The 14,231-nt window shown below is 39.5% G+C and overlaps 1 protein-coding gene across 15 annotated transcripts in view; it reads left to right on the forward strand.

Moving 5' to 3' along the window:
* Positions 1-14,231, forward strand: part of BMPR1A (bone morphogenetic protein receptor type 1A) — a 169,189-nt gene that overhangs the window by 137,770 nt on the left and 17,188 nt on the right. For all 15 annotated transcript variants that reach the window (XM_063780812.1, XM_063780811.1, XM_063780799.1 and 12 more), the window contains 2 exons: positions 6,370-6,466; positions 6,603-6,702. In XM_063780812.1, coding sequence (XP_063636882.1) covers positions 6,370-6,466; positions 6,603-6,702 — 197 coding nt within the window. The remainder of the gene's footprint in view (positions 1-6,369; positions 6,467-6,602; positions 6,703-14,231) is intronic.

A 14,231-nucleotide genomic window follows, 5' to 3' on the forward strand; every position in this document is an offset into this window, starting at 1 on the left:
TAGAATTGTTTGTGCATAATTTAAGTCTCAGCTATGTTAGAAAATTGTTCCTATTATTTGGAAATTCTCAGGATGGAGGCCGGGCGCGGTGGCTCACGCCTGTAATCCCAGCACTTTGGGAAGCCGAGGTGGGCGGATCACGAGGTCTGGAGATCAAGACCATCCGGCTAACATGGTGAAACCCCGTCTCTACTAAAAATACAAAAAATTAGCTGGACATGGTGGCGGGTGCCTGTCGTCCCAGCTACTCAGGAAGCTGAGGCAGGAGAATGGCATGAACCCGGGAGGTGGAGCTTGCAGTGAGCTGAGATCGCACCACTGCACCCCAGCCTGGGCGACAGAGCAGACTCTCTCAAAAAAAAAAAAAAGAAAAGAAATTCTCAGGATGGATAGAAACCTTAAAGGTTATGTTTCAGCCTCTCAGCTAATGTTTGGAATCACCCTTTTTGCAAATGACTGCAAATCTATCTTCCTTTCTGACTCTTTGGACCATAGAGAACAAACCTAATCTCTCTTTAAGATGACAGCCCTTTACTAAGTAAAAAAAGTGCTTCATCCTACTAGTCTTTGCCCAGTGAAAATAATTGTTCATAATGACCTCAACTGCTCCTTATATGATCAGCTTTAGAGTTATTCACTCTCCACTTCCTCAGTGTAATATGCAGAATTGAGTGTGATATGACCAAGGAAAAAAGTAGAGAATAAATAGCCCTGTTCCCTTTTTCTAAACATAGTCTCGTGTTAGATGTTTGGCAGTCATGCCATATTCTTGAACCATTGAGCCTTCTGTCCGCTGAAGTCCCTATGCTACTCACTCATGCTGCTGCTAAGCCACATCTCCTCCACTCTTCATTGGTGCTGTTGGTTTCTTCACACAAATAAGTAGATGGGAATGGAATGAGGTTTTCTTATACAGTTGTTACATACTTGTCTTTATGAATTTTATCGTATAAGCATTAATCCTTTGCTCTAATTTGTTGGGATTTAAAGGATGCTAATTTCGTTGTTTCTTCCAGTTTTAGGCTATTTGCGTATTTATCAACCACACATACTATACATTTTTTAATCACTTAAAAAATTGAAGAAAGAGCTATGGTTAGGGTCCTGAGCCCAGCAGTAATAACCAGTGTTCAACAGGCCCCTAGTGTAGGCCTGTCCTAAGCTGAATTCACCATTATAAGTTAGTTGTTAAACTTGACAAACTGTTCAAATCTATATACTATATATGTGAACCTTTGGACAAGGTGCTCTGCTCTCGTTTTCTCATCCATGAAGGAATTACTATAAGGATCAGATGATATACATGTGAATAGTTTAGCACAATTAGCACATAGTAAGGGCTTAATAGATGTTAGCTTTGACCATATTGATTCTTTAATAGAGCAGTCTTCATGCTGTTACCCATATCCCTGGGTACACTCAGACTGTGTTATACAAGGGTAACGGGCACGTTGATAGTTTTAAGGGAATCAGTTTTTGGATCCTAAACTTCAGTAGGTCCTGTTGCTGAATATTTCTCTGCCTGAGAACAGAACTTCTCAAGCAGTTCTCTTTCCCTTAGTCACTTTTCATAGTCAACCCCTCCTAGTTTACAAATAGAAGGCCTGAGGTGTAAAACTTCAAGTTTCCAAACGGTGTTGTAATTCGAAGTAAAGGCATCAGTGTAGGCTATGTCGGGATATCAAATAAGTGTTTACATGACAGATGGTTTTCAACTGTTTGCTTTCAACCAAGTTGCTGGATCATTGAAAATAATTTTCGATGATAGGATCTTTATGGCACTTTTAGCATATGCTTTGGAAGGACTTTAAACAATTATGGGCTGATCGTGGTGGCACGGTGGCCCCAGCCTGTAATCCCAGCACTTCGGGAGGCCGAGGCGAGCAGATCATCTGAGGTCAGGACGTAGAGACCAGCCTGATCAACATGGCGACACCCCGTCTCTACTGATAATACAAAACTTAGTCGGGCGTGGTGGTGCGTGCCTTTAATCCCAGCTACTTGGGAGGCTGAGACAGGAGAATTGCTTGAACACAGGAGGTGGAGGTTGCAGTGAGCCAAAATCATGCCATTGCACTCCCCAGCCTAGGCAGCAAGAGCAAAACTCCATCCAAAAAAAAAAAAAAATTATGGGACAATGGTATAATAGTCTTCTTCCGTGATCATCATCTTGCTTATGTGAATACATTGTCTTGATGATGACAAAAGGAAAAATAAGAATAAGATTAATGATGAATCTTCTCACTCTAGCAGTAATTTTTATTCATGAATTCATGAACTGATTTGTTTTAAAAGTCCCATCCATATCATTAAGAAATGCCTAGCCAGGTGCAGTGGCTCATGCCTGTAATCCCAGCACTTTTGGAGGCTGAGGCAGGCAGATCGCTTGAGCTCACAAGTTTGAGACCAGCCTGGGCAACATGGCAGAACCCCATCTCTACAAAAATTAGCTGGGCCTGGTGGCTCACGCCTGTAATTCTAGCACTTTGGGAGGCCAAGGCAGGTGGATCACCTGAGGTCAGGAGTTTCAGACTAGCCTGGCCAACATGGTGAAACCCCGTCTCTATTAGAAATACAAAAATTAGCCGGGCGTGGTGGCACATTCCTGTAATCCCAGCTACTTGGGAGGCTGAGGCAGGAGAATTGTTTGAACCCAGGAGCTGGAGGTTGCAGTGAGCCGAGATAGCACCACTGCACTCTAGCCTGGGTAACAGAGCGAGACTCCGTCTCAAAAAAGAAAAGAAAAAAAAAAAAAATGCTGAGGTGGGAGGATGACTTGAGGCTGGGAGGCAGAGGTTGTAGTGAGCTGAGATCATGCAACTCCACTCTAGTGTGCGGAGTGATAACCAGATCTTGTATCATAAAAAAAAAGAAAAAGAAAAAATGCCCTTTCCAATAACATTTTCTTAAGTTTGTATTTAATGAAGATTGTAACATATATATTGTTTTGATCAATCTTATGCTAATAATGATTATGATAAACTAGAATAATTTTCTAAGACTTAAAGACATACAGTTATAGGAAATAAAAGAATTTTTATGTACTTATCTTTGATGTGGACAGTTATATATTACTTTAGGACGTAATTATCATGGGAGATATTGAAAGGAAATAAGAGTTCAAGGAGAAATAAGAGTTCTAGTGTAAAATTTCTCATTGCTAAAAGAAGCATTTGTTCATTTATTCTTTAAAATGATGATAATGGGTATCAAATTGCAATGCTATTTAGATTCTACTGAATGCATTAAAAAATGATGTAACACTTCTATTTCAAAATGAGGTAACAATTCTATGTCAAAGTGTCATTATGTACAGTAAGCCAGAAATTATTAATATATTGCAGCCATTTAAATTTATGGTGAAAATTTTTAAGTGTCACCTGAAAAATACGTGAAGGATACGTTGCTTTTAAGAATTGGGTTACACCAGCAAGAATTTTGACCAGCACTTATCTAACTTTCTGTATTTCTTGGTAAACGTCACCCAAGCACAGCACTCACCCAAGCACAGCTCTGTCATGCTCATCCTAACCCTTTCCCCAGTGTCTTCACGCATTACCAGGTGTGGCACAGAACAGATGTGAGTGCCTCTCACCAGGCCTCGCGTTCTTCCACTCCCCAGGCTGTATTGGTAAATTGTGCTTATTCTGTTTCCTCCTATAGGATAAATTATTTTTCAGAAACCTCACTGCCATTCCTTGTAACTTGGCGTCAGTTTCTTCCTCATATACTGTCTCCAGTCCGAGCACACTGAATACGTTTATTTAAGTCAGAATCACTTACTTCATAAGTGCCAAGTAAATTTGTTTCCCACAAAAATTCATATTCCCCACATAAATCTAGAAATACAAAATTGACTTGGGCAGAGGGTACGGGTGGAGAGTGCAGGAAAAGGAAAGGCTTTGTCACCCAAATTCATAATCTCGACAAACCCAATTTTTGCCTACCCAGATACATAGTTAACCTGAGTAAGACAGACGTGAGATGAGTCAGGTGTTGCTTATTTTTAGTGAAGCCACACTGGGTCTTTAGGGACTTATAAGTTTTTTGGCTTAGTCTACAATCTCATCTGGGAGTCATGTCAAGCAAGAGGAAGGGAAGTTAATTTATTGAATATTTGTTATATGTGTATAGTATCCTGGGGATTCAGTATATTCTACCTTGTTTCCCCCCAACTACTCTATAGAGCAGATTTTTTTAAAGACAGGGTATTGCTCCATCACCCAGGCTGGAGTGCAGTGGTGCAATCACAGCTCACTGCAGCCTCAAACTCCTGGGTTCAAGTGATCCTCCCACCTCAGCCTCCTGAGTAGCTGGGACCACAGGCGTGTACCACCACACCTGGCTGATTTAAAAATTTTTTTAGAGATGGGGTCTCACTATTTTGCCCAGCCTGATCTCAAACTCCTCCGCTTAAGCCATTCTGCCGCTTCAGCTTCCCAAAGTGCTAGGATTACAGGTGTGAGCCACTGTTCCCAGTTCATCTTTTTTTAACCTGTATTTTTTAGCACACTAAAGCCCAGAGATAAATTACTTGCTCAAGGTCACAAAGTGAACAACTGGCAAAGCTAGGATTCAAACTGTTTGATTCCAAAACCCTTGTATTTTCTGTAATACTGTGCTCCTTAATCTGTTGGCAGAGTCTATTTTTGGCTTCTTTTAAAAAATTATTATTATTTTTAGAGATAGGGTCTCACTACATTGCCCAGGCTGGACTTGAACTCCTAGGTTCAAGTGATCCTCATGCCTCAGCCTCCCAAGTAGCCACCACACCCAGTTTAAAGTCTACTTTCTTTCCCTTTTAAAGAAAAGGGACATATATAACACACACATATATAACATATATATAAACATATACACATGTTTATATAAAATGTTTATATAAAAATATAACATTCCGTTATCTATCGTTTCCAACACTCCATCTTTCTAAAGTCTTTAAATTACACCTGTCTTTCAGCCATCTCTCTTACAAGGGCTTTCATCTTCCTGGGATATAATTCACCTAGGTTAGAATATAGGAACTCATAAGGAATACAAACGCATTGTAAGATCTCTTCGTACATTTGGGATGTCGTTTCCCACTTAGTAGTGTTTGAGCTACCTTCGTCATCCCTGTCAGCATCCTTCATAGAGAAGAAAAAACAAGACAGGAGTTGAAGAATTGTTTGTTTTTCTCCTTATCATCCACTGTCATGTCAGCAGTACATGTGTTGCTTGGAGAAACCCCATGCTGCCAAAGAAACCCTTTCTTGGTTTTTCTTTGCACTTTTCTCTTCTGCAAGGCCAAGCTCATTTTAGCTTTCCTGGAACCATTTTTGGATGCTTGGCACTTCTTTCATTCATCGTTAGTTATATGATTTTCATTTCCTCCTCCATGTGTTTTCTCTGAATCTGGGATTATTTCAGACTCTCCAGTTTAACCCTAACTTTTTTCTCTCTCTCCTTATGATCATTTAAAAGTAAAAATTGTTTAAAAGTTATTAATAAAACTTCATTTAAAATATAAAATATGTATTTGGACATTTCCAGATGCTCTTGACCATCTTCCCAACAGAATCTGAAGTCACGGGCTCATGTTTACCTTTTTAAAGTCATAGCTGATTATACTGAGGCTTTTCCTTAATTTCCGCTTACATTCTTGTTACTTGTGTAGTGACAAACAGTTCTTCGCTATTCACATGTTGGTCAGAATGGCAGTTCTCCCCAGGCTGCAGCATTCAACTTGTCAGATATTGTGTTGTTAATCCAATAAAACATCACATGCAAGTGCTGCTGCCCTTCCAGTGACTGTGTCCTTCTCTGTGCTAGCTTTCTGCTCTCTTAGGGACAGTCTCCTTGCTGGCTGGTGGTCTGTAATCAGCTCTCAGGAATGCTTTCTGTAGTTTGTCCTTCCCTCACCAAGGATGCTCAACTTGCCTCCGCATCAGGCTCATGACTTCCAACGTGGCTGGGGTAGGCAGGGTCTGCAGCGCCTCTGCACGCTCAGCTGCCTTGCTAACCAGCCTTTTCTTTGGACTACGACACCCTCCACTTTTTAGTCTGATCTTAAATCTCATCCACATCTCAGTACCACAGTGAGATTATATGTACCAGACCAGTTTATGATTGTAATTACCTAAGTTCGGGTTTGGTGTTCTAATCTAGTGTCTAACACACCATCCACATAGATATGTTCTTAAGAAAAGCCATTTTGCAGTCTTCACTATTTCAGCACAAATTTTAATCTTTCAATAATCTGTTTTTACATATAAAATTTGCAGGCCCCTTTCACTCACTGAATTAGAAATTGTATTTTATGAGTACTAAAAAGACATATCAGTTTAAAATACCAAACCATTTCTAATTTTATCATTACTCTTCTTTTAGGATTCTCCAAAAGCCCAGCTACGCCGGACAATAGAATGTTGTCGGACCAATTTATGTAACCAGTATTTGCAACCCACACTGCCCCCTGTTGTCATAGGTAGGTTAGCCGAGAAAAGTCGGAGCATGCTTCTCAAATATCTTCTCTGGTTTTACAGTAACCAGGCTACCTAGAATTGAACACGTCAGATTATTTTTTCATTTCAATTGTTTACATTGTTTACTTTTATTGTCAGGTCCGTTTTTTGATGGCAGCATTCGATGGCTGGTTTTGCTCATTTCTATGGCTGTCTGCATAATTGCTATGATCATCTTCTCCAGCTGCTTTTGTTACAAGTAAGAAGATATTTATTTTGAAGCAAAATATTTTGTCAAATATTAGATGTCAACCGCTGTTTGTAAAGCCAGTTGCGGAAACCATTAACTTGTATTCTCTGGTTGTATATCTCCTTTATGTAACTAGACTATAGTTCTCTTAAGGGAAAAGGACCTTACTACCAATTAATTAATTGGGCACAATTTCATACTTCTTGTATGTTCATGATTACTTATGATTTTCTTATTAATGGAATAGTGAGCTTTCTGGTATCTGAATGTTTTCGATCTGTCCCAAGAAACCCACTGTGTTATAATTCTTTTTTTTTTTTTTTTGCGGTATAATTCTTTAGAAATTTGGAGCTCCAGAATTGTTTGCATGTAGCTATGATTTCAGAAGACAGTTGCCAAAAAAGAAGAGTAATAAGAGACAGTCCCTAATGGATATAAACTTTAATAATAAAACATTATCATACCAACCTAGATACATTAATGAAACAAGTTAGTAAACCCATAAATAAACAAACCCAAGTACATACAGCAATTTAGCATATAATAAAGGAAACACTTCAGATTACTGAAGAAAAGACGTTCGCATACCTCCTTGTTTTTATTATAATTCCTCACCCTCAACAATGGGGTACCACAGTTGAGAAATCGTGTTTTGGGTCTTTCTAGATAATAGACTTGGAATCTTCTTTTAGGGAGGTGATGGGAAAGTCATGTGATTATTCAGAGTAGGAGATGGGGTGAAGAGGAGAGCTCCACATCTGAGGTAGCCATCATCCCAAATGGCCCCCAGTGATTCTCACTGCCTGGGGTTCCTCCCCTTGGGGCCAGTCCCCTCCCGTTAACACATCAGGGCTGATCTGTGTGACAGATAGGATATGGCAAAAGTGACTTCCAAGTCTACGTTATAAACAGCTTTGCAGCTTTCACCATGGTCTCTGGGATCACTCACTCTGGGGGAAGCCAGGCATCATGCTATGTGGACACTCAGCTCTGAGAGAGGCCCACACAGGGAGGAACTGAGGCCTCTTGCCAATACCTAGCCTGCAGCCTGTCAGCCTTGGAAGTGAGCTGCCTTGGAAGTGACTGCAAACTCCTGTCAAGCTTTCACGTGAGTGCAGTCTCAGCTGACATCTGACCCTGAGCTACCCAATCAAGTCACTCCTGAATGCATGATCCACAGAAACAGTGAGATAACAATTGCTGTTTTAAGCCACTCAGTTTGGGAGTGATTTGGTAACACAGTATTGGATAATCCAGTGTCCGACTTTCTGAAAATTGACTTTCAAGCAGTCTTCTTGGTGTTATTGTCACCCTCAACTTTACTTCCAGAGATAACCACAATGGCCAGTTCCGAAGTTCTTGGGGGAACTCCATAGTATAAACTGGTTGCTTCTTGGTTTTCTCAATTTCTAACCTAAGAATCAGACTTTTTGGGTGTGCAAAGTCACTACTCATTCATCTGCTTCATGAATTCCAACAGTGTTTACTGTTATTTTATCTCCTTTTCTTCTTGCCTGTTAGATAAAGAAGTTTAAAACTCTTTATTGCTGTTTTAGTGGACTAGTAAAAGCAAGCAAGTATGCTCAATCGGTTATTTTAAGCTCAAAGTCCCTTTGTCAAATAACTGAATCTTTGCCAGTAAGACAGGTGATAATATCTCAAGGTGATTTTAATTTATATTTTCATATTAAAATACTTTTTTTATACATTGGTTTCTTTATTACACAAGGGCACTGTAATGTATATATTATTTTATTTATTTATTTAGAAACAGAGTCTCACTCTGTCTCCCAGGCTGGAGTGCAGTGATCTCGGCTTACTGCAATCTCTGCCTCCCAGGTTCAAGCGATACTCATGCCTCAGCCTCGCAAGTAACTGGGATTACAGGTATGCACTGCCACACCTGGCTAATTTTTGTATTTTTAGTAAAGACGGGGGTTTCACCATATTGACCAGGCTGGTCTCGAACTCCTGACCTCAAGTGATCCACCCACCTCGCACTCCCAAATTGCTGGGATTACAGGCATGAGCCACCGCACCTGGCCTGTAATGTGTATAGTAAAATATTGTTGAGTATGCTTTTATTTTTCTTTTAAGAAAAGAGTCATCTATATTTTTATTTAAATCACGTATTCATTTTGGGGGGCCTGTTTTTCCATTGAATTGCATAGATTTTTTCCTCTTTGATTTATAGAAGCTCTTTATATTTCAGAAATCAGCCCTTTGTAATATGAGCTACCTATACTTTTCTTTTTTTGTTTTTTTTTTTCATGCTGCGTTACCTCAGAGCTACCTACACTTTTCACTGTGGTATGTCTTGAGACTGCCTGCAGTGCCTTCAGCCACATAGTAAAGAACCCTATCAGCCAGGTGTGTGCTCTCTAAGCAATGGGTAGGATGTTTCTTAAGGAAATCTGTTCAGCCCAAGAGATAAAACCTAAAAATACTGCTGTTAGGGCCCAGTGAAATGGTCCAGGCAGATTATCTTACAGTGAAGCTTGTAATCAGTAAACCCTACCCATATACTAACAGCTTGCCAATCAGGGTATCAGGCTGTGAAGGATACTGATCTCTGAGAAACCAGAAACAAGTGAGGTGAGCCTTGTGATTGCCCACCTTCTTCTCCCTGAACAGAGTTTCGGGTTGGGCAACACAGGGGGAACCCAGGTGTAGCCAGTAGCCTGTCTCAGTTCGAAGAGTTGTGAGGAAGCTACCAAGCCTGGGGAAAGAACACCTGAAATGATTGAGAAAACAGTGTTTGGTGCTCACACAAGGCTGGGAGTAGGATCTGTTCACACCAGCTGTGAGAGTTGAAAACCCCATAATTCATAGGTTTTGGTTGAAGGACTCAGGAGGATTTTGCCTCAGTGGTGGGGAATAATTAGCCCTAGACTAAACATGGCTCTGGTCTCACCCTAAAAGCAAGCCCCAAACAGATCACACCATTTCTAAGTCACTGTATCCTAGAACAAAACTCAACAGTATTTATAGGAATATAAAAATATCTGGCATCCAACAAGGTAAAATTCACAATATCTGCCATCCAATAAATGAATACTGTGAATAAATGAATACATATAAATATGGTCCATAATGAGGGAAGCAATGAAGCAATCAAAACCACTGACCCAGAACTGATATAGACCTTAGAATTAGCAATGACATTAAAATAGTTGTTATAACTGTATTTTTTATGTACAAAAGTTAAATCAAGACATGGCAGATTTTGTAAAAGACCAAAATGAAACTTTAGGAAATGAAATCTATAATATCTCAGATGAAATATATACTAGATGAAATTAGTGACAGACTGTAGAAGAAAAGATGAGTGAACATGAAGACATAGGAATGAATAGAGAATCAGTGAGCTGCGGGACAACTTCAGATGGCCTAATATAGATATAATTGGAGTTCCCAGAAGAGAGGAGGGACGAAAAACATACAGAAATAATGATCAAATGTTTTCAAATTTATCTATTATTATTTTATTTATTTATGTATGTATTTATTTTGAGACAGAGTCTTGCTCTGTTGCCCAGGCTGGAGTGCAGTGGCACGATCTCCGCTCAATGCAAGCTCCACCTCCCGGGTTTACGCCATTCTCTTGCCTCAGCCTTCCGAGTAGCTAGGACTACAGGCACCCGCCACCATGCCCGGCTAAGTTTTTGTATTTTTAGTAGAGACGGGGTTTCATCGTGTTAGCCAGATGGTCTCGATCTCCTGACCTCATGATCCGTCCGCCTCGGCCTCCCAAAGTGCTGGGATTACAGGCATGAGCCACCGTGCCCGGCCTATTATTTTTATTTTTGAGACAAGGTCTTGCTCTGTCACCCAGGCTGGAGTACAGTGGTGCAATCTCAGCTCACTGCATACTCCATCTGCTGGGTTCAAGCGATTCTCGTGCTTCAGCCTCCCAAGTAGCTGGGATTACAGGCGTGTACCACCAAGCCTGGCTAATTTTTGTATTTTTAGTAGAGATGGGGTTTCACCATGTTGGCCAGGCTGGTCTCGAACTCCTGGCCTCAAGTGATCCACCTGCCTCGGCTTCCCAAAGTGTTGGGATTATAGGCGTGAGCCACTGCACTCAGCTTTTTCAAATTTAATGAAAACCATGAATCCAGATATCTGAAAGCTTAGCAAACCCTGAGTATAAGAAACATGAAGAAAACTACATTAAGGCACATGATAATTGTATTGCTCAAAACCGATAATAAAGAAATGTTAAACAAGAAGGAAAAAAGGCAGAGTATCTACAGAGGCACAAAGTTAAGGATGACAGCAGACCTTTTGTTGGAAACAGTGCAGTCAAGAAGATAGCGAACCAACATCTTTAAAGTGCCCAAAGAAAAACATCACAGACCTTGAATTCTATAGCCAGAGAAAATATCCTTCAAAAATGAAGGTAATGTGAAGATTTCCAGTCATACAGAAAACTTGAAAGAACTCCGCCCCCTTAGACCTACCCAACAAGAAATGTGAAGGGAAGTTCTTCTGGTGGAAAGACAGGCCAGGTGGAGATAAGAATCCACATAAAAGAATGAAGATCCGGAAATGGGGATCCAAGTGACCCTGGCACAAACTAACAATATCTTTTAAGATGAACAAAAAAGACTACTCATCTGAGACTCAGGCCATGGACACTCAAGTGAGTGACCTATAACACTTCACAGAACATACAATCAGACATCAGGAACTGGTCATGTAGGCTTTTTTATAGTTCTAAACTAAATACTACATAGAACTTTGTGACTGCCCTGTTTATTTAGCTTTAGAACTTCATGTGCTAGTTCAGTCTGTGAAGATTCATTATTGATCAGATATATACAATCTGTAATTTGGAATATTCATTCATATTTAGTTGAACTTTAACAAGTCACAAGTTGTTCTCCATAGCAAACCGTAGAAGAATAAGATTAAAAAGAGGTCTGTCCTTCAGCATATTAAGGTTTGTCTGTTTTGTTTGCCTCATTAATATTTTGTTTCCCTTTTTTCTGATGTGATTGTTTTCTTCCAATTTAGATACGTCTGCAATTTATTCTTTGGTCTCATTTACATTCATGACCCATGATCCTCAAAACCGATACCTTCTCTAAAACCTTATCTGGAACCATGGCCTCCCTCCACTGTGGACGAGGCATCATTCTGTACCATACGCCAGTTCCTGGTTGTTTCCTCTGGCATCTTCTTTTGTAGCTCCTTTAATCCTTCAGACTGCTTAGATCCTATGATCTGCCCCCATAACACTTACTAATTTTATCTTGCATTTTTTTACATTGGCAAGTATTCATTTACTTACTCATGCATATTTGCCAAAAGTCTGCATTTCCATTCAACAGGAATCTCATTGGTAACAGAGATTACTTAACCATTAATATTGATGATCAACTGGCTGGCTGTTTAAATTGCCACTTTCCTATTGAATTTTGAAGGGTGCCCATGGTGAATCTTGTGTGTCCCTCATGCTTGGCACACAGTGGATACTTACTCACTCTTGTTGATGTTTGCCAGCCACCTTGGCCTAGAATTTCTGCTTGGGAAATAGTATTGCGGATGCATTTGTCAGATGAAAAGCCTGCTTCTGGCTTTATAATGGACCCTTTATCCTCATTGTCTTTAGGGGACTCCTGGAAGAATTGAATGATTTTTTTAATTTGCAGTGATTACAGCAAAAAAAAAAAATTGCCAAGTAATGTTTTATTTAATAAGAAAGAAACATTTTCTGAATACCTAAAAAAGAAGCTGCCAATCAGCTTTTAAAGTGAGTAAAAATAAGAAAAAATGCCCTATATGTACACATATTTTTATCACTTTCAGCACTCTCCATGTATTTAATTCCAAGTTTTAGGTCCAAGTTTTCATTTGATACCATATTCCTTCTGCCTGAAGAATTTCTTTAACCTCTTGGAGTGCAGGTCTGCTGGCTCTAAGTCCTCTCAGCTTTTGTCTGCAGTCTTTTGACTTCATTTTCCCAAGGTATTTTCACTGGCTGTAGAATTCTGGATGGGCTCAAGTTTGTTTCCCTTAAAGATGTCACTCATTATCTTCCACTTGCATACCTTCTGACATACATTTTATCTTTGATGTATTATATGTAATTTTTTTCATGGCATCCTTTAATGTTTTCCCTTTATCTTTTAAACAACTCAGCTACAATACATTTAGAAGCGTGTGTGTGTGTTTCTTTTTTGGTATTTACTCTGCTTTGGGTTTCACTGAGCTTAGTGAATCTATGGTTTGCTATCTTTCATTATTACTGCAAAATTATCTACTATTTTTTTAAAACACTTTGTCCTTTTATCTATCTCTTCTGTTTTTGAGACTCCAATTATACATATTTTAGATTATTTGGTGTTGTGCCACAGCTCTTTAATTCTTCAGTTTTTCTCACTTGTTTTTTCTCTTTGTATTTTAGTTCAGGTAACTTCTATTTACCTATTTTCAAATGCACAGATTTTTTTTTTCTTCACCTGTGTCCATCTGAGCTGTGTATTGTTGAGCTCATCAAACATTCTTCATCTTTAATAGCATGTTTTCCCTTTCTCACATTCCTGTCTGACTTCATTTCTCTGCTGAGACTCTCCATCTGTGTATTCTGTTACCACCTTCACCAGTTGCCTTCCCCTTTTAATCACAGTTCTGTGAAAGGCCCTCCTGACAGCTTCAGCACAAGCGCTGTCTGACACTTGGCCTCTTGATTGCCTGCCCTCTTGGCAGTGAGTGATTTTTCCTTGCGTTTTAGTGGGTCTCATAAGTTTATTTGGATGTTGTACATCATGTTAAGAATAGCAGAGATTGTCACAATGAGATATCAACCTCACCCCAATTAAAATGGCCGTTATCAAAAAGAAAACAAATGCTGGGGAGGGTATGGAGAAAGGGGAACCCTAGCACACTGCTGGTGGAAATGTAAATTGGCACAGCTACTATGGAGAACAGTGTGGAGGTCCCTCAAAAAACTAAAATCAGAACTACCATATGATCTTGCAATCCCACTATTTGGTATATATCCAAAAGGAAATCAGTATATTGAAGGCCTGTTCATACCCCTATGTTTAAGCACTATTCATAATGGCCAAGATGTGGAATCAACCCGTGTCCATCAGCAGGTGAATGGATAAAGAAAATGTGGTCCATACAGTGGAATATTACTCAACCAGAAAATTAATGAAATCCTGTTATTTTCAGCAACATGAATGGAACTGGAGTTCATTAATGTTAAGTGAAATAAGCCAGTCATAGACAAATATTACATGTTCTCAATCATACATGGGAGCTAAAAAGGTTGATTTCATAGAAGTGGTAAGTAGAATAACATACCAGAGCTTAGAAAGGATGGAGGGAGGGAGGTTGGATGAAGATGGATGGATGAAGAGAGGTTGATTAAGGGGCACAAAAATACAATTACTAATAGAAGGAATAAGTTCTAGTATTTGATAGTACAGTAGGGAAATTATAGTTAGTAATTTATTGTGTATTTCAAAGTAGCTAGTCTTTAAGAGAAGAATTGTAATATTCCCAACACAAAGATATAGCCTGGG

The sequence above is a fragment of the Pan troglodytes genome, chromosome 8, assembly GCF_028858775.2.
Source record: "Pan troglodytes isolate AG18354 chromosome 8, NHGRI_mPanTro3-v2.0_pri, whole genome shotgun sequence".
NCBI lineage: Eukaryota > Metazoa > Chordata > Mammalia > Primates > Hominidae > Pan > Pan troglodytes.